This window comes from Thamnophis sirtalis, unplaced genomic scaffold (genome assembly GCF_051295495.1).
Source record: "Thamnophis sirtalis isolate CommonGarterSnake01/CBP01778 unplaced genomic scaffold, rThaSir2_p1.2 scaffold_7, whole genome shotgun sequence".
Lineage (NCBI taxonomy): Eukaryota > Metazoa > Chordata > Lepidosauria > Squamata > Natricidae > Thamnophis > Thamnophis sirtalis.
In genome coordinates this window covers 87,971,250-87,992,135 of record NW_028261387.1, presented here as the reverse complement: position 1 = coordinate 87,992,135, position 20,886 = coordinate 87,971,250, and the positions used below count along the sequence as shown (strand labels likewise).

General features: G+C 44.2%; 1 protein-coding gene across 1 annotated transcript in view; it reads left to right on the top strand.

Annotated features, from left to right (window-relative positions):
- LAMA5 (laminin subunit alpha 5) overlaps nt 1-20,886 on the top strand; it is a 226,944-nt gene that overhangs the window by 98,255 nt on the left and 107,803 nt on the right. The window contains exons 9-20 of the mRNA XM_087720561.1: nt 586-676; nt 1,909-2,043; nt 4,133-4,195; nt 4,371-4,511; nt 5,281-5,418; nt 5,972-6,106; nt 7,672-7,806; nt 11,155-11,292; nt 12,024-12,076; nt 16,409-16,508; nt 18,758-18,810; nt 20,298-20,403. Of these exons, the coding sequence (XP_087576687.1) occupies nt 586-676; nt 1,909-2,043; nt 4,133-4,195; nt 4,371-4,511; nt 5,281-5,418; nt 5,972-6,106; nt 7,672-7,806; nt 11,155-11,292; nt 12,024-12,076; nt 16,409-16,508; nt 18,758-18,810; nt 20,298-20,403 (1,288 nt within the window). The remainder of the gene's footprint in view (nt 1-585; nt 677-1,908; nt 2,044-4,132; nt 4,196-4,370; nt 4,512-5,280; nt 5,419-5,971; nt 6,107-7,671; nt 7,807-11,154; nt 11,293-12,023; nt 12,077-16,408; nt 16,509-18,757; nt 18,811-20,297; nt 20,404-20,886) is intronic.

Here is a 20,886-nt window from a genome sequence, read left to right as displayed (position 1 = left end):
GAGGCTAGTTGTGTCTTCTTCATTTAATTACAGGTAGTCCTTGACTTACGACCACAACAGAGCCCAGAATTTATGTTGCTAAGCAAGTTATTTGTTGAGTTTTGCTCCATTTTACGACTCTTCTGGCCATGGTTGTTAAGTGAATCGTTGCACTTGTTAAATTAGTAATATGGTTGTTAAGTGAATCTGGCTTCCCAATTTACTTTGCTTATCAGGAGGTCACAAAAACCTGATCACATGGCCTTGGGGCACAGCAATTGTCAGTTGCCAAGCGTCCAAATTTTGATCCAGTGACCATGGGGATCCTGCAATGGTCATAAGTGCAGGAAAAATGGTCATGTCATTTTTATCACTGCCCTTGTGGCTTTGAACAATCACTAAATGAACTGTTGTAATTAGAGGACTACCTGTGTTTTAGGGGAATTATATTTTTCTTTTTTTTTAATCCTAATTAATTGTGACTTTGGGGTTTTTCTCTGCTGGTCTACTCACCGATTGCAGTTTGTTTGATTGATGGATCATATTTGTCTGACTTATGATGCCTCAAACAGATAAATTATATCTAATAGATACATTATTTTGCAGCATCATACAACGGGCGTTAACTGTGAGAGGTGCAGTCCGGGATATTATAAATCCCCTGATCATTCCATAGATTCACCTTATATTTGCTACCGTGAGTATTTTCTGTCTGCTCTCTACATGTGTATCCTTCTGAGGACATCCATCCACAGCCTCTCATCCCAAAGGGAAATCTTAGGGGACGTCAAAATAAGATAAGAGAGGCAGCCCTTGAACAAAATAAGTCTTTACTTAATGACAGTGATGGAGACTAGAATACCCATTGCTCGGTGATGTGGCTGTAAAACAGGTTGTCACCTGATTTCAATTCTTAACAATGGCAGATCTGTCAGTTCCTGGTTACTATTGTTAAGTGAGGACTTCACATGATTGCAACTTCCTCCTGGCTTTCCCATTGAATATTTTATATGAGACCTATGCTACTAAGTTTATTATAAAATATAAAATACACTGCCTAGTATACTAGAGCAGTGTTTTTCAATCACTGTGCCGCGGCACACTAGTGTGCCGTGACATAATGTAAGGTGTGCCGTGGGAGAATTACTTTATATATAGTCAATATAGGCACAGAGTTAAAAATTTTTAACATTTTCTAATGGTGGTGTGCCTCGTGATTTTTTTCATGAAAAAAGTGTGCCTTTGCACAAAAAAGGTTGAAAAACACTGTACTAGAGAGCCAGTTTGGCCTAGTGGTAAAGGCACCAGGTTAAGAAATTGGGAGAACGTGAGTTCAAATTCCGCATTAACCATGAAAACCAGCTGGGTGACTTTAGACCAATCATCAGGAGACTGTGAATTCTAATCACACCTTGGGTGTGAAAAGTGGCAGGATGACTTTGGGCCAATCACCAGATGACTTCAATTCTAGTCCTGCCTGAAGTCATGAAAGCAGCTGGGTGACTTTGGGCCAGTCACTCTCTCTCGGCCCAACCCACCTCATAAGGTTGTTTTTGTGGGAAAAATAAGAGGAGGAAGGAATAGCAATAGAAATAGCACTTAGGCTTATATACCACTTCACAGTGCTTTACAGCCCTCTCTAAGGGGTTTACAGAGTCAGCCTATTGCCCACAACAATCTGGCTCCTCATTTTACCCACTTCGGAAAGATGGAAGGCTGAGTCAACCTTGAGCTTGGTGACATTCGAACTGCCAAATTGCAGTCAGCCGGCAGTCAGCAGAAATAGCCTGCAGTACTGCATTCTAACCACTGCGCCACCGCGGCCTCTGAATGTTCAACTTGTTTAGAGCCTTGAGTTATTTGTAGGCAGGATATCAATCAAATCAAAATAAAAATGCAGACATGATCGTTCATCATCTCTCCTTCTAGGCTGCAACTGTGACTCAGTCTTTACCGATGGCACTTGTGAGGATTTCACTGGCCGCTGCTACTGCAAGCCAAACTACTCAGGAGAACATTGTGATGCTTGCGCAGACAATTACGTGGACTTCCCCCATTGCTACCGTAAGTATTAGTCTCGCAACTAAGTACTGGTTCCATAAGTCTGCAATGTCTGACCGAAGCTTCCCAACAGCATGAAACAAACTCCTTGTCCCAACGAAAATCCCTTTTGTTAATTTACTGTGAATTCTGCTTATTGACATCCAGCAAAGTCTTTCAAGGGAGGATTTACAGTCACAGACCTTATCTGGCTTGGAGAGCTGACAGGCCGATATCTGTAAAACTTGGCAAGGAGTCTCAGAGAGTCACGAACCAATTAAGCAAACTAATTGTCTCCTGCAAACTCCACTCCCCTTTTGCGCCTTTTTTATTTCCTCTGGGAGGGGCCTTATTCCCAAGTCGACCCCTGTTCTTTAACTGTTTCCTTCGTCTGGCAACACTGCGCATGCACACACTGGGAACGGTTCCACCACAAAAGCGCGTAGGACAAAATCGCGCTCGACAAAAGCGCGCTGTGACATCATCACAGCGCGACGAAAAAGATCGAAAAATGTAAAAATAAAGCAAAAACCTTACCCTAAGCCCCCCAAACCTAACCCTAAACCTAACCCTAAACCTAACTCTTAACCTAACCCTAAACCTAACCCTAAACCTAACCGTTAAAGTAACGAAAAACCTAATGCTAACCCTTATCCTAACCCTAACGCTAACGCTAACGCTCTAAAGCTAACCCTAACCCTTAACCTAACCCTAACCCTAACCCTAACCCTAACCCTTACCTTTATGTGAATCGGCTTGCTTTAATTTAATTTTTATTAATTTTTATTTGAATTTTTCGATCTTTTTCGTCGCGCTGTGATGACGTCAAAGGCGCGATTTTGTCGATCGCGCTTTTGCCGTCCGCGCTTTTGACGGGTCACGACTGGGAACAGGCTCCAGCTGTTTGTCTGCCTCACTGATGTCTGACTCTGAAGGCAGCTGATAACTGGCATACGACTCTGGCCCCTTTTTTGCCTCTAACACAGAGCCCTCATCAGAGCCTTCTCCAGACTCCAGGACTGGCCCATGTTCCTCCCCAATCTCCTCACTGTCCGAATCTGCTGCCATCTCCGCTGGCCGCTGACGGGACACAACACTACCTCTCTTGGGATGTTGCAATCTTTCTGATCAGCTAGAAAGTTGTGAGATTTTCTGGAGGGTCAATATGAGGCAAAGCTATTTCATGGAAGGAAATAATGGATTTCAATGTGTAGCTGATATTCTGGCTTACAAGGTAGACCAAATTTATAACCACCATTGAATCCAAAATGTCTGTTGCTACACATGACAGTTGTGAAATGAGTTTTGCCTGGTTTTTTTTTACCACTTTTCTTGCCACAATTGTTAAATAAATTTGGGTCCCCCATTGACTTTGCTTGTAAGAAGGTTGCAAAAGATGATAGCATGACTTGGCATACGGCAACGGTCATAAATACAAGCCAGTTGCCAAGCATCTGAATTTTGATCATGTCACCACAGTCATAAGTGTGAAAAAGGGTCATGTTATGGCCCCCTCCAGCAGCCGAATCAGATGAGGAGGAGGGAATCAGGGCCAGCATCAAGGCAACCCAAGAGCTCTGAGGGGGAAGAGGGAGTGGGGCTGGCAGAGAGAGAGACAGAGAGACAGAGGTGGAGTCTGGGTCGTCCCTCAGCCCTCAGATGGAGAGTCAACAATCTTCAGGTCTGGAGGTTGCTGATGAGGAACGGGATGAACAGCTGGGTCCGATGCCTGATGGGCGGATGCTCAGAGGACAGAGGAGAGGAGAGCAGTGGAAATCTATGGGCCGATTCTTGGGACGGAATCCATCTCCCTGCCGGACAGACTTATTAGACTGCTATGAGAGAGAGAAGGACTTTTTGCCAGGGCTTCTGGTGCTCCTAATAAAGGGAATATTTATTTAACTACAGAGGGTTTGTTGTGTTTGGGAGCCGGGTCAGAACAGATCATAAGTCTTTTTTTTCAGGGCCATTGTTACTTCAGTCACCAAAGAAAGGATTGTAAGTCAAGGGCCATCCAGGTTTATGGAGATTTATTTTAGTCTAGTGTTTTAACTACTAACCAACTTTCTCACTACATAGGATTAATTTTTGTGTTGTCTCTTCCTTCATATAGCGATCTCAGTTTTATCTTATAATGCTACCGGAGAACAGGTCCTTCCAGCTGGGCAGATAATAAGTAAGCTTTTGATTTTATTTCTGCTTTTTTGAAATTCTCATGCTACCTAGAAAAGCGACGGTTTCTTTAGGATATAGAATCAGGAAAGAATCCTGATATTTCACTAGAGGTCAGGATTCTTCTCAGCTTCGTACAAAACCTGCCTGATAGTTCCACCCTTGTACCTGTTTTCCAGATTGTGACTGCAACGTGGCTGGAACAAGAGGCAACACCTGCAGGAAAGATGCTGAGACTGGTTTGTGTTTGTGTAAACCAAACTTCCAAGGGACGCAGTGTGATCAGTGTGTACCTGGCTACTATGGACCAAATTGCCAACGTGAGTAAATCCTAGTCCAGTGATGGGTAACCTTGCTGAAAGTGTGTGTGTGCGTGCCCACGCCCATAATACAATGTGTGCATGAGCTCCCCAAGCCGCTCCCCCCCACGTATGTGCATGCAACCCCCCTCACCCATTTTTGGCTTTCAAGTTGGTGCAGGAGGCCTTCCAGGCCGAAAATGGGGCATGGGCAGGGGGCTTGTGAGGCCTCCCCCTCAAATACGATTTTGGGCCACTTGCACCAACCTGGAAGCCAAAATGGAGAGCGTGGGGACACATGTGTCATCACCCCGCGTCCTGTTTTGGCCCTGGAAGGCTTCCTACACCAACCTGGAAGCTAAAATGGGTAGCCCCCAAAAGCCGTTTTTGCTTGTTTTCCCTCCAGCCCCCAGAAGCACTGTATAAGCCTCCTAAAGGTGATGCATGCCCTTTTTTGACAAAAAATGGGCCTGTTTTTGCAAAAAAAATGGGCCATTTTTTGCTCATTTTTGCCCCCCCCACCAGCCCCCAGGAACACTCTACAAGCCTCCTAAAGGCTATGCATCCCCCCCCCTTTTTTGTGACAAAAACGGGCTCGTTTTTGCGAAACCTTTTTGGGAGGTCTGCAGAGTGCAAAACCTTTTTTAAAATATTCGCCTCTTTACAATCTTGGTGTGTTTTATACTCCGATGCATCTTATACTCTGAAAAATATGGTAAGTCTAAGTGCTAGTGCTATTGTGTAGAGGCTGTTGCCGTCTGTAATTATGGTTTAATCTCCTGTCTCACAGCTTGCCAGTGCTCAGGTCCTGGATTCTATGAAGGCAGCTGCGACAATGAAACTGGACAATGTCTGTGCCGAATTGGATTTCAAGGCTACTTATGCAACTCCTGTGTTCCTGGCTATTTCAACTACCCACTCTGTCAACGTGAGTTGTCAAATATGGAGGAGTAACAGTGTTGGAAGGGACCTTGGATGTCTCCTAGTCTAACCTTTGCTCAGGCACGAAACCCTATGTCAGAGTTTGCTGCAAAAATCAAATCCAGAAAGCACACACAGATAACTGATTCAGCAGGATTCATTAACTTCTTCATATACATAGTAACACATGAATAAATATACAATACCAACAGCAGAATCTTCCAACTAGTAGAAAGAAGAGATCAGTTTTCATTTCAGAGTTCAGAGCTTAGACTAGGTTGGTTCTCTTGCACAGACTCAGAGCTACAGAGGTAAGCCACGCCCAGGCTCGAGCATCTACCTATCACCAAATAGTTCCCATTGGCAGTTGCCATGCCTATACGTTGGCTGATCTTGTTACCATGTCTTTGCCAGTTCATGTAGATTCTGACACCCGAACTGGAGAGAACTGGCTGAATACCATTCCTTTGATTTGGTTGCTGGAAGAGCCGGAGGCCAACAGGCTGCAAGACTTAAGGTCATGAGGTTTAAAACCTAAACTCTTTTTTTTCCTGTTAAAGTTTGTGGTTGCAGTGCTATTGGGACCTTGCCCGACGGCTGTGATGCTTCCGGAAAATGCCACTGCAGACCTGAATACGGCGGACTTCATTGTGATCAGTGCAGTTTTGGATATCATTCCTACCCTCACTGCCAAGGTAATATATCAGTATGATAAAGGATTCATAGAAACCATACATTACGGGAAGTCCTCTGTTTATGACCACTTCTTTTAGTGACCGTTTGAAGTTACAACAGTGCCAAAAAAAATTACTTCCAACCAGTCTTCACACTTACAACTGTCACAGCATCTCTCTGGTCGCATAATTGTAATTTGGACACTTGGTAACTGGCATATATTTATCACTGTTGCAATATCTAGGGTGACGGGATCACCTTTTGCGACCTTCTGACATGCAAAGCCAACAGGGAAACCAGATTCACAGCAGATGTGTTGTAACTGAACTATTGCAGCGATTCACTTAACAACTTGTTGTAAAATGAGGCAAAAATCACCTAACAACGGTCTGGCTTAGAAATTTGGTGCTCAGTTTTGGTCATAAACCGAGGGCTAACTATATTATCCCCACCTCCTGCTTACAGGTAAACTTGTGTCCCATAACAACTTCTTTGTGAAGTAGGATAGGCTGAGAGAAACTGATTGGTCCAAAACCATCCCATGTGCTCCATACTTCAGTAGATGACTCTCCTTAGTTTTGTTACATTGCCTGGTTTACTCTAGAGCAGGGTGTCAAACTTGATTTCATTGAGGGCTGCATCAGGGTTGTGTTTGACCTTGGGCTTGGCTGGGGTAGGCGTGGCCAGGATGGGTGTGGCCTGCTTTGTGGGAGTGGCTTGCCGGCCATGTGACCGGGTGGGAGTGGCCAAATGTGGTGAAATTCACTTAACGCTCTTGTTTGCAACCAAAATGTTGGCTCAGAAACTCTGGCATTTGAAGCACACAAGTCTTAAAGCTGTCAGGTTACAAGACCCTTGCACCCCTAACCCTTTAGGAAAAAAATCCAGGAGTGTTCAAACTTGACAGCTTTAAGACTTGTGGACTTCAACTCCCAGAATTCCTCCTCTCGCTCTTCATCTTGATGATGTGCGGACGTGCAGGGGGAGGGAGCTGGAACCGGTTCTAAACAGCACGGTAGATTTGTGGAACGTCTTCTACAGAAGAGCTTAGAATTGGAAAGAACCCACCCCTGGCATGTCCAGTTTGACATCACTCATCAAGGCTTCATTTTTGGCTGCGGCAGCCTCCTGCAACCCTCTGCCAGCAAAATCGAAGCGGGGGGGGGGGCGTGAACAACCCACCCGGGCTCCATTTTCAGCCGCAACTGCTTCCTGCAGCCCTTTATCAGTGAAAACAGAGCTCAGGGAGGCCACGCACGGCCCACCTGGCTTTGTTTACAGCTATGACGGCCTCCTGCAGCCCTCTACCAGCAAAAACAGAGCTTCCTGCTGGCAGAGAGCTGCAGGAGGCCATCGCAGGCCGCTCCCAAACTGAGTTCCGTTTTTGCTGGCGGAGGTACCATGGGCGGGTCCTTTGCTGTTTCCAGGGCGGTCCCGCGGGCCAGATCTAAGCACCCCGCAGGCCAGATCTGTCCCCTGGGCCTTGAGTCGGATACCCCTGAACTAGAGACATAAAACAAAACATGTGTATTCTTATTATTTGATTCGCCTTCCCAGCATGTATTTATGTGCCTTCCTCTTGCAGCTTGTTCGTGTGACCTTCGGGGCTCGGTGGACAGCAATTGCAACTCCATTGGTCAATGCAACTGCCATTCAAATTATGTCGGTCAAAGGTGCACCCACTGTGCCCCAGGCTTCTATGGCTTTCCTTCTTGCACAGGTGAGGTTCTTGTCAGTCTCAGCCTACATTCTCTGATGTAGAGAATAGATCATTGTTCCATATTGCAATGTTCTGCACTGCTACACAAGCTTTCAGTAGGTTATATTTTTTCCTGATTATACAATACAATACAATAGCAGAGTTGGAAGGGACCTTGCAGGTCTTCCAGTGAAAACAGAGCTCTGTCCCCCTGTCTAGGCAGGAAAATTTACTTTAATCCTTGTTTTGTTGAGACTTGGGGGAAAGCGCGATGAAGAGCAACTAAGATAATTAAAGGCCTGGAAATAAAAACATATGAAGAAGAGTTGCAGGAATTAGGTATGGCCAATCTAGAGAAAAGAAGGACTAGGATGTTCTAGTATTTGAGGAGCTGCCACAAAGATTGAGATTGAGATTTAGTTTATTTGTATGCCGCCCTTCTCCGGGAGAGACTCAGGGCGGCGAACAACTCAGAAAGGGGAAAAGGGGATACAAACACAATACACGTAATTAATACACAAGAGCCATACGGCCATACAAGTCGAAAGGGGAGGGGAACTCATCAACCCCAGGCCTGCCGGCACAGCCAGGTTTTGACGGCTTTCCGGAAGGCCTGGAGAGAGGTGAGGGTCCGAATCTCCGCGGGGAGTTCATTCCAAAGGGCCGGAGCTGCTACAGAGAAGGCCCTCCCCCGGGTGGTAGCCAGATGGCATTGGCTGGTGGACGGAACCCGGAGGAGGCAGACCCTGTGTGATCTAACGGGTTTATGGGAGGTAATTGGCAGCAGGCGGTCTCTCAAGTACAACAGGCGGTACTCTCAAAGAAGAGGGGGTCAACTTATTTTCCAAAGCCAGAAGTCAAGGCAAGAAGCAATGGATGGAAACTAATGAAGGAGAAAAGCAATCTAGAACTAAGGAGAAACTTCCTAACAGTAAGGACAATTAATCTGTGGAACAGCTTGCCTTCAAAAGTTGTGGGCGTTCATCACTGGAGGTTTTTAAGGAGAACCACCTGTCTGAATTGCTATAGGAAGTTTGGGAACGGTCCAGTTGGCTTGTTGGGGCCGTTTTTCACCCTCCGCAGCCTCCAGAGACTTTCCTGAAGTCTGGGGAGGGTGAAAAACGGCTCCCACAGACCAACCGGAAGTTCGGAAATGATACGTTTCCGGCTTCCGGAGGACGTCCAGGAGGCCGGGGGAGACCGTTTTCGTCCTCCCAGGCTTTAGGAAAGCCTCTAGAGCCTGGGGAGGGGTTGCATGCACATGCACGGGGGGAAGGGGTGGGATTGAGTGGACACACGCCCAATTTTGGCAGGCCATAAGAAAAGGTTTGCCATCTCTCTACTACACCCTCTTTTAAATAAATAATTTTTATTAAACTTTTTACAAAACGAAACATAAAAACCAAATTCAACATCCATTTCTTCCCATTCCTAAGACATCGGTATATCCCATTTTCTTTATCATCTTACATATTTTCCGTTCGATTTACATTTGTAATTTCCTCTTCACATTTATAATTCCTATAACCTATATAACATATACCCTACTATCATTCATTATTTCTATACTCTAACCACTGATACCATCCATATATCCCATACTGTATAGTGTTCTTTATCTTCTTTATCTTGCAGTTTAAAAGTTAATTTAACCATTTCCGCGCAGTCCATTATTTTTTCAATTATCGAATTTTCAGAGGGTATGCTGTCTAATTTCCAATTCTGGGCATATGTTATTCTTGCTGCTGTCAGTATACTACACCCTTAAAGAGAAGATAATTTAAGATAATGTCACAAAATTTAGTCACACGACCTCAAGACATTATAACCATCATAATAGTGGTGGGTTGCAGGCGGTACGCCCTGGTACACATGTACCGGTGACTGCCGGAAGCAGCAGCCACTGTACCGGAACGGTGCTTTGGAGGGCCTGCACGCCCGCCCTCGTTCCTTTACCTGTATTTGAAGGAAACGGGCTGTCTGCACACGCAGGCACAGTGTACGGCGCCTGCGCGATACTCCACCGAGCAGCTGGAGCGTTGTAGGTGGTGGGTGCGCATGCGGTGTACCGGTTGCAATGGGAGCTGAAACCCACCACTGCATCATAAATACAGGCCAAACATCCAAATTTTGATTCCGTGGGGATGGACCAGGGGTGGGTTCCTGCCAGTTCTAACCTGTTCTATAGAAGAGGTTCCACAAATCCACCGTGCCATTTAGAACCGGTTCCAGCTCCCTACCCCTGCCCGTCCGCACCACGCTTGCCCCGCCCACCTCTCACTGATTGGCTGGCTCACCAATCGCCCTGCCCGCCTCTAAGAGTCCTATCTAAACCTTAAAGTCTTAAAGCTGTCAAGTTTGAATACCCTTGGGTTTTTTTCCCTAAAAGATTTGAGGTGCAAGGGTCTTGTAACTTGACAGCTTTAAGACTTGCACACTTCAATGCCAGAGTTCCTGAGCCAACATGACTGGAGGAGGAATTCTGGGAGTTGAAGTCCACAAGTCTTAAAGCTGTCAAGTTTGAACATCCCTGGGTTTTTTTCCTAAAGGGTTAGGCATGCAAGGGTCTTGTAACTTGACAGCTATAAGACATGCTTCAAATGCCAGAGTTTCTAAGCCAACATTTTGGTTGCTAAGCAAGAGCGTTGTTAAGTGAGTTTCACCACATTTTACAAGTTGGCCGCGCCCACCCAGTCACATGACTGCCAAGCCACTCCCACTCGGTTACATGGCCAGCAAGCCACTCCCACAAAGCAGGCCACACCCACAGAAGAGGTTTTAAAAAAATTTGAAACCCACCACTGGGATTGACCATGAGGATGCTGCAACAGTCGTGTGAAAAATGGTCATCGGACATTTTTTTTCAGTGCCACTATAATTTCGAACAGTCACTGAATGAATGGTTGTAAGTTGAGGACATCTGTAAGTGGCATATGTTTTTTATCGAAGAAACTTCAGGATAATAAGAGCGGTGGTGGCACAGTGGTTAGAATACAGTATTGCAGGCTAATTCTGCCCACAGTCAGGAGTTCGATCCTGACTGGCTCAAGGTTGATTCAGCCTTCCATCCTTCTGAAGTCAGTAAAAATGAAGACCCAGATTGTTGGGGGCAAGAGGCTGACTCTGCAAGCCACTTAGAAAGGGCTAAAAATCACTATGAAGCGGTATATAAGTCGAGGGGCTATTGCTATGGTATGAATACTTTGCTATTATTTTTTTTTACAGGATCAAAATAAATTCAGTGATAGATAAAAGTCTTTGAAGTTCATTTGTATGCATTTTGCAATTGCTTGCAAAATGTTATTGATGGGATTAATTGATTGCATCCCCTCTAGACTGCATGAATGATGTTTCTGCATTTTTTCCCAGCTTGTCTCTGCTCCATAGAAGGCTCTCTTTATGACACCTGCAATCAAGAAACTGGTCAGTGTACTTGCCGTCCAAGAGTAAGTGGACTGCGCTGTGATGCCTGCATTTCCGGGGCCTATGGATTCCCAGACTGTCAAGGTAATCACAACGCTCCATATATTTCACATTGCCAGGGTTAAATCTTGTTTCAAGATTCAGGGTTAATCTAAATGTTGGGCTATTAGAATAGCTATTACTGTACCAGGCCATGTTGCTAACCTTGTTTTAAAATGGATTTATTCATAGGCTTTGGTGGTGTTTTGCAATATGGCAGCTTGAAGATATGTGGACTTTAACTCCCAGAATTCCCCAGCACGCATGCTGGCAGGGGAATTCTGGGAGTTGAAGTCCACACACACCTTCAAGCTGACATGCTGGCTGGGGAATTCTGGGAGTTGAAGTCCACACATTAACATGCTATGTAGGCTAGTTGGGGAATTCTGGGAGTTGAAGTCCACACATTTTCAAGCTGGCATGCTGGCAGGGGAATTCTGGGAGTAGAACTTCACCCAACCTCTGGCTGCCAAGATTGAGAAACACTGTTCTATATTGCTGAAATTAAAAACCACATAAAATCCCCGCTTTGGTTGCTGAGCGCTTTGTTCAATATTTTTGGCACATAATTATTTTTTTGCTTTTTGCATTAGTTTGATGTGATATTTTTTTATCCTTGAAACCAGTTTTCTTCTTGGCAGCTAATGTAAACTCTTAGTTATTCTGCCAAGTCCTTGGCAATAAATAGCAAATGTACCTTTCTAGGAACAGTGTGTGAACGGATGCTTTCTTTCTTTCTTTTAATGTCTTCTCTGATCTGTGTTTATTTGTTTCAGTGGGATCTTGTAACCCTGCAGGGCTTGTACATGAAGATCATTCTCTACCTGAGGTATGTCTTGTGAATACTGAACTGAGCCTGGATACTTGCTTATTCATACGTTATTAAATTGCATGCTCTGAGGGCTGAATGCAAAATGAACTTAAGATGGTTTCCCTCTCTTGTGGGAGCTACAAAATGGCTGCCAAGCAGGTACAGTTCAAAATGGAGGATCCAATCTAGGTCAGTCACCAGGACCAGAGATTTAGACTTCCAAGAAGGTCCTCAGGGAACTTCTCTCTAACATAATGTGTGCTTTGGGCTATTCTGTGTGTCGTTTTTATGTGGTGTCTGGTTGGGTATGGCTACCTATTGGTTGACTGGTATGCTGATGTCCAATAGCAATAGCAGTAGACTTATATACCGCTTCATAGGCCTTTCAGGCCTCTCTAAGCGGTTTACAGAGAGTCAGCATATTGCCCCCAACAATCTGGGTCCTCATTTTACCCACCTCGGAAGGATGGAAGGCTGAGTCAACCCTGAGCCGGTGAGATTTGAACCGCTGACCTGCTGATCTAGCAGTAGCCTGCAGTGCTGCATTTAACCACTGCGCCACCTTGGCTCTTAGGTCATTGGCTGTTGTTTCTTTTGTGCTGCCAAGACTTCGGCTCCTTAAATATCTGATAAGCTGATGATAAATCAGCATTCCTGTTGACTGAAAAGGGGCCCATTTCCCAGGTTCCAATCATTTTCCTGGCTATCTTTGTACCTGCTCGGCCAACAATCTTAGTAGCTGTAAAATTGAATGCATGTCAGTGGTGAAATTCAAAAATTTTCCCTACCGGTTCTGTGGGCGTGGCTTGATGGTCATGTGGTGGAGCAGGCATGGCTTGGTGTTCATGTAACCAGGTGGGCGCTGCTGCACAACTGACTAACACGCAATATAAAAGCAGCTGGACTTCACACAAAATGGCCCCTGCAACAAGCAGGAACCTCACAGACAATCGGACACAGCTGATTGCCGCACAGCTGATTGGTAGTAAAAAAAAAGTTCCAACGATCAGCTGATTGTCAAACAGCTGATGTTGAAACTTTTTTTTTTAAACTTTTTAAAGAATTTTTTTACTACTAGTTTGGGCGAACTAGGTCGAACCGGTAGCATTTCACCCCTGATGCATGCCCTTGTTCATTGCAATGAGAGGCTACCTGTTGAGGACTCAGAAAGTCCTCGACTTACGACCTAGCGGCTAGCAACTAGCCAAGCTGCGCCCTGATTGGCTAAGGCGCAGCTTGGCTAAGCGCAGGCTGCTAGGGGCGCGCTTATTGGCTTTTCCTGCTTGACAGCTCCATATAAATAGCTGTCAAGCAGGGAAGGTGCTGAATCGCCTGTAAATAGTTCTGACCTGTTAATAAACTCTTCTGCGATCTCCAGTCCTGGCTCCTGCCTCATCCTTCCGCCGATCCTCTAAACTACCAATGATTTCGGGACTCCTCGTCTGACCGCTCAGTTGTGTTCTTGCAATCTGGTGGTTAGCTCCCTATCCATCTGCCCTGTTACAGATAAAGGGGCAATCCATGCAGGAGATCCATATATATAACATTAGAATTCAATTCAAGATGCTGGTTAACAGCTGTTTGATACATTGGTTGGGACCAGGTTGTTTGAAAAACCACCTGTTTTCCATTAAATCCACTTGCCCCACCAGGACAAGAAAGCAGGGTACCGTATTTTTCTGAGCATAAGACACACCTTTTTCCCTCCTAAAAGAGTGTGGAAATGTTGGTGCGTCTTATATGCCGAATATAGTCATTTTTGGCCTCTCAAACCCCTGCCCCCCCCCGCATTCCATTTTTGCAAAAAATGGGCCGTTTTTCACACAAGTGGAGGGGGTTTTGCCTTCCCCCAGCCCCCAGAAGCACTCTGCAGACTTCAGCAGGGCTGGAGGAAGGCAAAAACGCCCCTGTTTTTCACCCGTTTTTTGCAAAAATTGGGGGCGTTTTTGCCTTCCCCCAGGCGTGCTGAAGCTTGCAGAGTGCTCCTGGGGCCCAGGGAAGGCAAAAACTTTTTTTTCTTACTTAACTCTGCGAAATCTTGGTTCGTCTTATACACTGGTGCGTCGTATAGTCCGAAAAATACAGTATATTGCAGGTCCCATCTATGAAGGATGTATATCAGCTGGGTCCTGAGAAAAGGGGCTTCTCAGTGGTGACCCCTTCCCTATGGAACATCATTCCCCAGAATGTATGATTGGCCCCCTACCCTATTGCGTTTTTTGACAAGTCCTGAAGATGAGGTTTTGTTAGCAGACCTGGGGGCCACAATTGGAGATGGAGCTGATCCAGTTGATTCGACTGTATTTATTTCTGTTGCCACAAAGGGGCAGGGATTATGATCCTTATGTTGTGGACTTTGAATGTTGTACAGCACTGCCCAGGGTCACCTGTGAGTTGGGCGAACATATAAATTTGTTTAAGAAACACACAAACATACAACTTGCATTTAACGGTAGAGTCCATTTGGAGCCCCAAACTGAGCTTTTTCAGGAGGCAACTGGACTTTTTTGTTTTTTCTTTTGAAGAGGTTTCGCTTCTGATCCGAGAAGCTTCTTCAGCTCTGATCAGGATAGTGGGGAATGGAAGGATTTATATTCCTTGCGTCCTTGGACGCAGATGAGCAGCTCCATGGCAAGGAATAAAAATCCTTCCGTTCCCCACATTCTCCTTTCAAATCTCTAAACCTTTTTCTCATTCACGGTTTGTTTGTTTTTTTGATGTAAATATGTTTTATTTTCATTTCATTTCGTACAGTCACATATATACTGTGCATAACCGGGGCATATAGCATTGAACAATAAACACCGCCCTCCCTCTTGTCAACAATGCCTCCCAAAATACAAACCCAATATACCACTTCGACCCATCATACACCCTTTCTTTCGCCCCCCTCCAACTTTCATTCTTCCCTCCAACATTCCCCTCTACTCTACTTCCCCTCCCCCTCTATCACTCCTCTCTCCCAATACACTCCCTCCCTTCCTTCTCATCCTCCCTCCAATCCTCTCTCCCACCCTCTCTACCCCTCTTTCTTCTTTCCCTCTACTCCTCCCTTCGGTGTATTTCTACTATCTATCAATATATTCAGCTTGTCCTATTTTTACACTAGAATTAAAGAGCAACAGTATACAAGTGCAATCTTGTTACTTTAAAATCTAACACATACTATATTTCCCCCCTCCCCCCCCTAAGACCCCACCTCCCTTCCCCCCCCCCCCGACTTCCCAGAGCCCGTACACGGTATAGCTTTTTAACAAACACAGTCTAAAATATATTAAAACAAAAGAGATTAAAGAAGAAAAAAAAGAAGTCAATAAGATCTCTACGTTGAACTCAGCTTCTTACTGTTACCCAAACGTTTTTTTTTTGAAAAACGTTTTATTTTTGTTCTCATACATACATTCACAAATATACATTCTCATAGATATTAATATTATATATTATCTTTTAACATTTGTAATTCCATTCCTCCCCTAAAGATTTAATAGTTTAATTGAGATTGCTTTCCTGCCATCCCGTACATCCATCTTGTTTTACACCAACCCTTACTTCTTCCCTGTCCTTTTCTCCTACCCTCCCTTCTTCTCTACTTTCTTCTTTCCTCCTGTCCTTTCTCTTTTCTTCTTCCCCTTCCTCTCCCTTACTTTTCCTCTCGTCCTTCCCTTCCTGCTCTCCTACTCTTACTATCCCTCCCTTTCTTCCTTTCCTTTACCTTTTCTTCTTTCCTCTCTTCTCCTCTTCCCTCTCTTCCCTCCTTCCGTTATTCTATTTACTGTATTTTTCGGAGTCTAAGACACACCTTTTTCCTTCCAAAAAGAGGCTGGAAATCTGGGTGCATCTTATACACTGAATACAGCATTTTTTGCCTCCTGAAGCCCCACCCCTTCACCAAAATGGCCGTGCATAGCCTTTAGGAGGCTTTCAGGGAGCTTCTGCGGGCTGGGGAGGGCAGAAATGAGTGAAAAACAGACCCCTTTTTTCCTCGATTTTGCCCCCCACCCCAGCCCCCAGGAGCACTCTATAAGCCTCCTAAGGGCTGTGCATGCAATTTTTTTGATGAAAAACAAGCCGTTTTTTGCTTATTTGTGACCCCCCCCCCCACCTCCCAGGAGCACTCCACAAGCCTCCTAAAGGCTATTCATGCCTTTTAAACAACAACAACAAAAAAAAGTGAAAACCGTTTTGGGAGGTTTTTGGGACACAAAAACTTTTTTTTTATTTGTCTCTTCAAAACCTTGGTGCGTCTTATACTCCGAAAAATACGATACATATTTTCCTCTTCCATCTGATGTATTTTCCAGATGGCGTTCGAGCCTCTTCCTCATTCACTTTTACCTATTTGTTCCTCAGGGATCCTGTGAATGTCGGGCCTATGTGGAAGGTGAAGCTTGTGATAAATGCAAACCTCTTTACTGGAACCTGACTCCAGAGAATCCATTCGGATGCACAAGTAAGAAATATCCCTTGTTGGTGTGGATTAAGTCCAGGAGAACAGGCCTCTTTGCTCCCATCTTCTGACAAGTGAATTTACCATCAAGGCTCTATAGAGATTCTCAGTCATCCAGGTCATGGTTGTCCCAAAGGTGCTTTTTCAAAAAGGCAACTGGACTTTCGTTTTTTTTCCTTGAGGAAGACATTTCGCTTCTCCTCCAAGAAGCTTCTTCAGTTCTGACTGGATGGTGTGGGGGAGGAGGGATGAAAGGATTACAGGTACTACTCAACTTATGACCACAATTGAATCCAATGTTTGTGTCGCTAAGCGAGACACATGTAAAGTGAGTTTTGCCCCATTTTATGACCTTTCTTGCCACAGCTGTTAAGTGAATCACTGCAGTTGTTAAGTTCGTACCACGATGGCTAAGTGAATCTGGCTTCCCCATTGACTTGGCTAGTCCGAAGGTCGCAAAAGTGGATCACATGACCCTGGGCACTGCGACCGTCGTAAAGATGAATCAATTGCCAAGCGTCTGAATTTTGAACATTTGGCCGTGGGAATGCTGCAACGGTTGTAATTCTCAAAAAAAGACCATAAGCCAGTTTTTTCAATGCCATTGTAACTTCAAATGGCCACTAAACGAATTGCTGTAAGTCGACTACTATCTGTAGCATGCCAAGACTGCGTCCCGATCAGATGATGGACGCAGAGCAATAAATGGAAATATAAAGCCACGGCATCGATTTCACAATGGGCTCACGTCATGGATGGGTTCCGGCAGGCACTACTGCCAGTTTGCTCGTGTGAAATTGACTTTAACACAAGTTCTTTTATGCTCTTCAAAGGGGAAGGGTTCTCCCCCCTTTCTTTCTTTCTTTCTTTCTTTCTTTCTTTCTTTCTTTCTTTCTTTCTTTCTTTCTTTCTTTCTTTCTTTCTTTCTTTCTTTCTTTCTTTCTTTCCCTGCCAAAATAATTCTCAGAGGCACCTGTGAAAACACTTCGTGCCCTTGGTTCTTTATCAGTTTCTGTAAACAAGTTGCAAATCCTTCAGCTGCAAAGTTAGTGAAGTCAAATAAGAAGAGAGTTACGTTGTTTCAAAAACCCCAGCTTCTGACCTCCGAGTAGCAGTTAATTTTCGCCTTCTATAAAAAACAAAGTTCTTTAGATTTCTTTTAGTGTGGCTTAATAACAAATAGTAGGAAGAATTTTTAAAATAAAAAGGAAGGTTTTAATCCAGAAGTAAAAAAAATAAAGCAACAAGAAGCAGAAAAAAAAAGCAATCCGTTCACTTTAAGAGGAGAGATGAAGAACGTTTCAATCCACAAAAAATAGTTAGAAAGACAAAGGGAAAAAAAACTTTCCACAGCGAACCAATTAGGATTATTTTCGCCGCTCAGTTCTTTTGTTTAAGGATCTAATTTGGCTTTAAAGAAACATTTCTTTGGGCAGCCTTTAGCAAAATAGAAAAATACCTCACCAGATGGACTCACTTTCTCTTTTCACTTCCTTCCTTCTGGAGCGTCCCGATTTCATCAGCCTAGGGGCTGCCTGTATACCGCGGGCTTGAAGCACTTCCCTTGGGTCTATCAGGGATTTTGCGATATCCCTGAGACCAGCAAGGCTTTGTCTTTCTGATCACCGTCTCTACGGGACAGTTTAGGTCTCAATGGACCCCCCCAGCAGCAAAAGTATTAACGGCGGTCTCAGAGTATCAAGACCGCACGTTGTAACATCGTGATGTGGCTATTCAGTTAATTTATTGAAGCAATTTATTTGGCTGCCAATCTCTTAGCATTAACTCTGAGTGGTTACAGGAAATTAAAACCAAGCAATCCTAACATAACAAACAGCCAAGCTCTATTGTGTAATGGACATGTATAATCAAGTCTTGTGTTAGTTAAGATGTGACAATTTAACATTATGGGTAGGAGTGGTGCAGTGGCCTAGAGGTGGAGCTCTTGCCTCACAATCAGGAGACTGTGAGTTTGATCCTAGGTAGAGGCAGATATTTCTCTCTTCGGGCACAATGAGAATATATCTGCTGAACAAAACTCCGCATTGGCAACAGGAAAGGCATCTGGCCATTAAGCACTCTGCTAGCTGCATTCAATTGCCCAGACTTCACCCTGCAAGTGATTTGGGGATCGTTAAAAGAAGATGAATTTAACATTATGGGTCATGGCTTAATCCATGTGTTGTAAGAAATGTTACTATGGCTTCTCCAATAAACAGGCTCTCCAGTTGTTCTTTTGTGTTTTCCTTCAGGCTGCCAATGCAATACCATAGGAACAATGGCAGGCGTTGCTGAATGCCAACAGGTAGGTTTTGGAGTAGATCTTATTCTAGCCTTCCTCATCTTGATGCCCTTCCACTTTCACTCTGCTCTTTGGTGCGCTGATGGGGAATGATGGGATTAGTAGTGCAACACAATGGGGAGGTTGGGAAAAGTTACTCCAGGTCCGGTCTTTCTAATGGTCTGCACAGTGGGTTTATTTTTGTCCCCACCTTGTAGCCAAGCAAATTAAGAAATGGTGACAAGTAACTTTTCTGAGTTAATTTCATACAATCATCTATATATTGTTGAAATTTGCGTCTGCTTGTAACTTTCCATTGGACAAACCGGTGCATCATAAGGCAAGATTTATTGAAACTAAGGACTTCAAATGGGCTAACTTATAGAATGCAGGGACCTATTATTCCCGTGAGAATAACATTTTGGAAAGCTGTGATCGCTACAGCACTGCCACGTTGCTGTTGCTACCGCAGTCACATGAGCTTCGTTTCCAACACTCCCTGAGATTATCTATCCAGTTGTCTGCAATGTGTAGAAATACGAGTTAAGCCGTCCATGAGATCCGGCTGTCTCATCATCTTAAAAACCTTCAGAGATGTCCCAAAGGAGGCAACTTCTTGTTTTTTTTTTCTTTTGAAGACGTTTTGCTTCTCATCTGATAAGCTTCTCCAGATCAGACAGGATAGTGGGGAATGGGAGGAATTATATTCCTTGCAGACAGCTAGACATTTGCATCTTTTTAGAGGGCCATTGAAGCACTTGGAGGTTTACCTGTGTCCTCAGGGTCAACTGAGTGGTGCTCCTGCTTCAGTTAGTCTGCAATTTTTTTCTCTGGAAATCCATTCCTACTCCCACACCATTCAAAGGGAATTCATCCCGAATTGCATAGCTAAAAGTCTGTAGAGATTCTCATTCACCCAGGTCAGGGTTGCTTTTTCAGAAGGTAACTGGACTTTCTTGTTTTTTCTTTTGAAGATGTTTAGCTTCTTATCCAAGCTCTGACAGGTCCACAAGCAATATAAATCTTTCCATTCCTCATTATCCTGTCAGAGCTGAAGAGGCTTCTTGGATGAGAAGCAAAATGTCTTCAAAAGAAAAAAAAGCAAGAAAGTCCTGTTGCCTCCCGAAAAAGCACTTTTGGGGCAACCACAACCTGGATGACCGAGAATCTCTACAGATTTCAGTGATGGAAAATCCACAGTCTCAGTAGGTCCACCGTTGAACAGATATTGTTATTAGGAAGGTTGCCTTTATATTTAAATGAAATCTAAGCAACTTGCAACTTTGATCCATTGTTTCTTGTCCTGGATTCTTTCACCATGAAAAAATAGATCGCCGACACCTTTCCTGTGGCTTACTTATGCGCACCTGAATATGATGCAATTTTATTTTTCATACAAATAGATCTTATTTCCATCATTTTTGTCTTGCTTTTTTCCATCTTTAAAATGTGGTGTGGTCATAGGCCGTAATCAATCAGTCAGTCAGTCAATCAATCTTTCTGTCTATTAGGGTAATGGTCACTGTTTCTGCAAGCCGAACATTTGTGGTCAAAAGTGTTCTGCTTGCCGAGAGGGATACTTCAATCTGGAGAGCGGTAATTACTTTGGCTGTAAAGGTACGTCTTTATATCATTTATATCTTTTATACATGTTTTTAAATCAGTAATTGGAAGAAGACAATAAGCTTGTAAGTTCATCAGCCAGAACTGAGGAGACTCATAGAATCCTAGAGTTGGAAAGGAAGAATTTAAACTGCCTGATCTCAAGCGTCCAGCTTTAAGATGGGTTTCTTCATCATTGTTTTCATTTCCCCCCGCAAACATGGGGAAATAATGTTGGAGAAACAGGGGCAGATAACAGTTATCACGTAGAGGTATCCCGTGTGGAATTGTCCCGCGGTGAGGTGGCTGTGGCGAGTTGTCTCGTGGGTTGGCCACGGCGAGTTGGCCATGGTGAGTTGTCCGATTCCGGTATTAAAAACATGGTAGTATAGTCTTTATTGTCATTGTACAAAATAAATACAATGAAATTGGTTTGAAATTGATGTGTAGAACCCATGATCCATACATCGCAGAAGAACTTATTACGGACGACGGCTG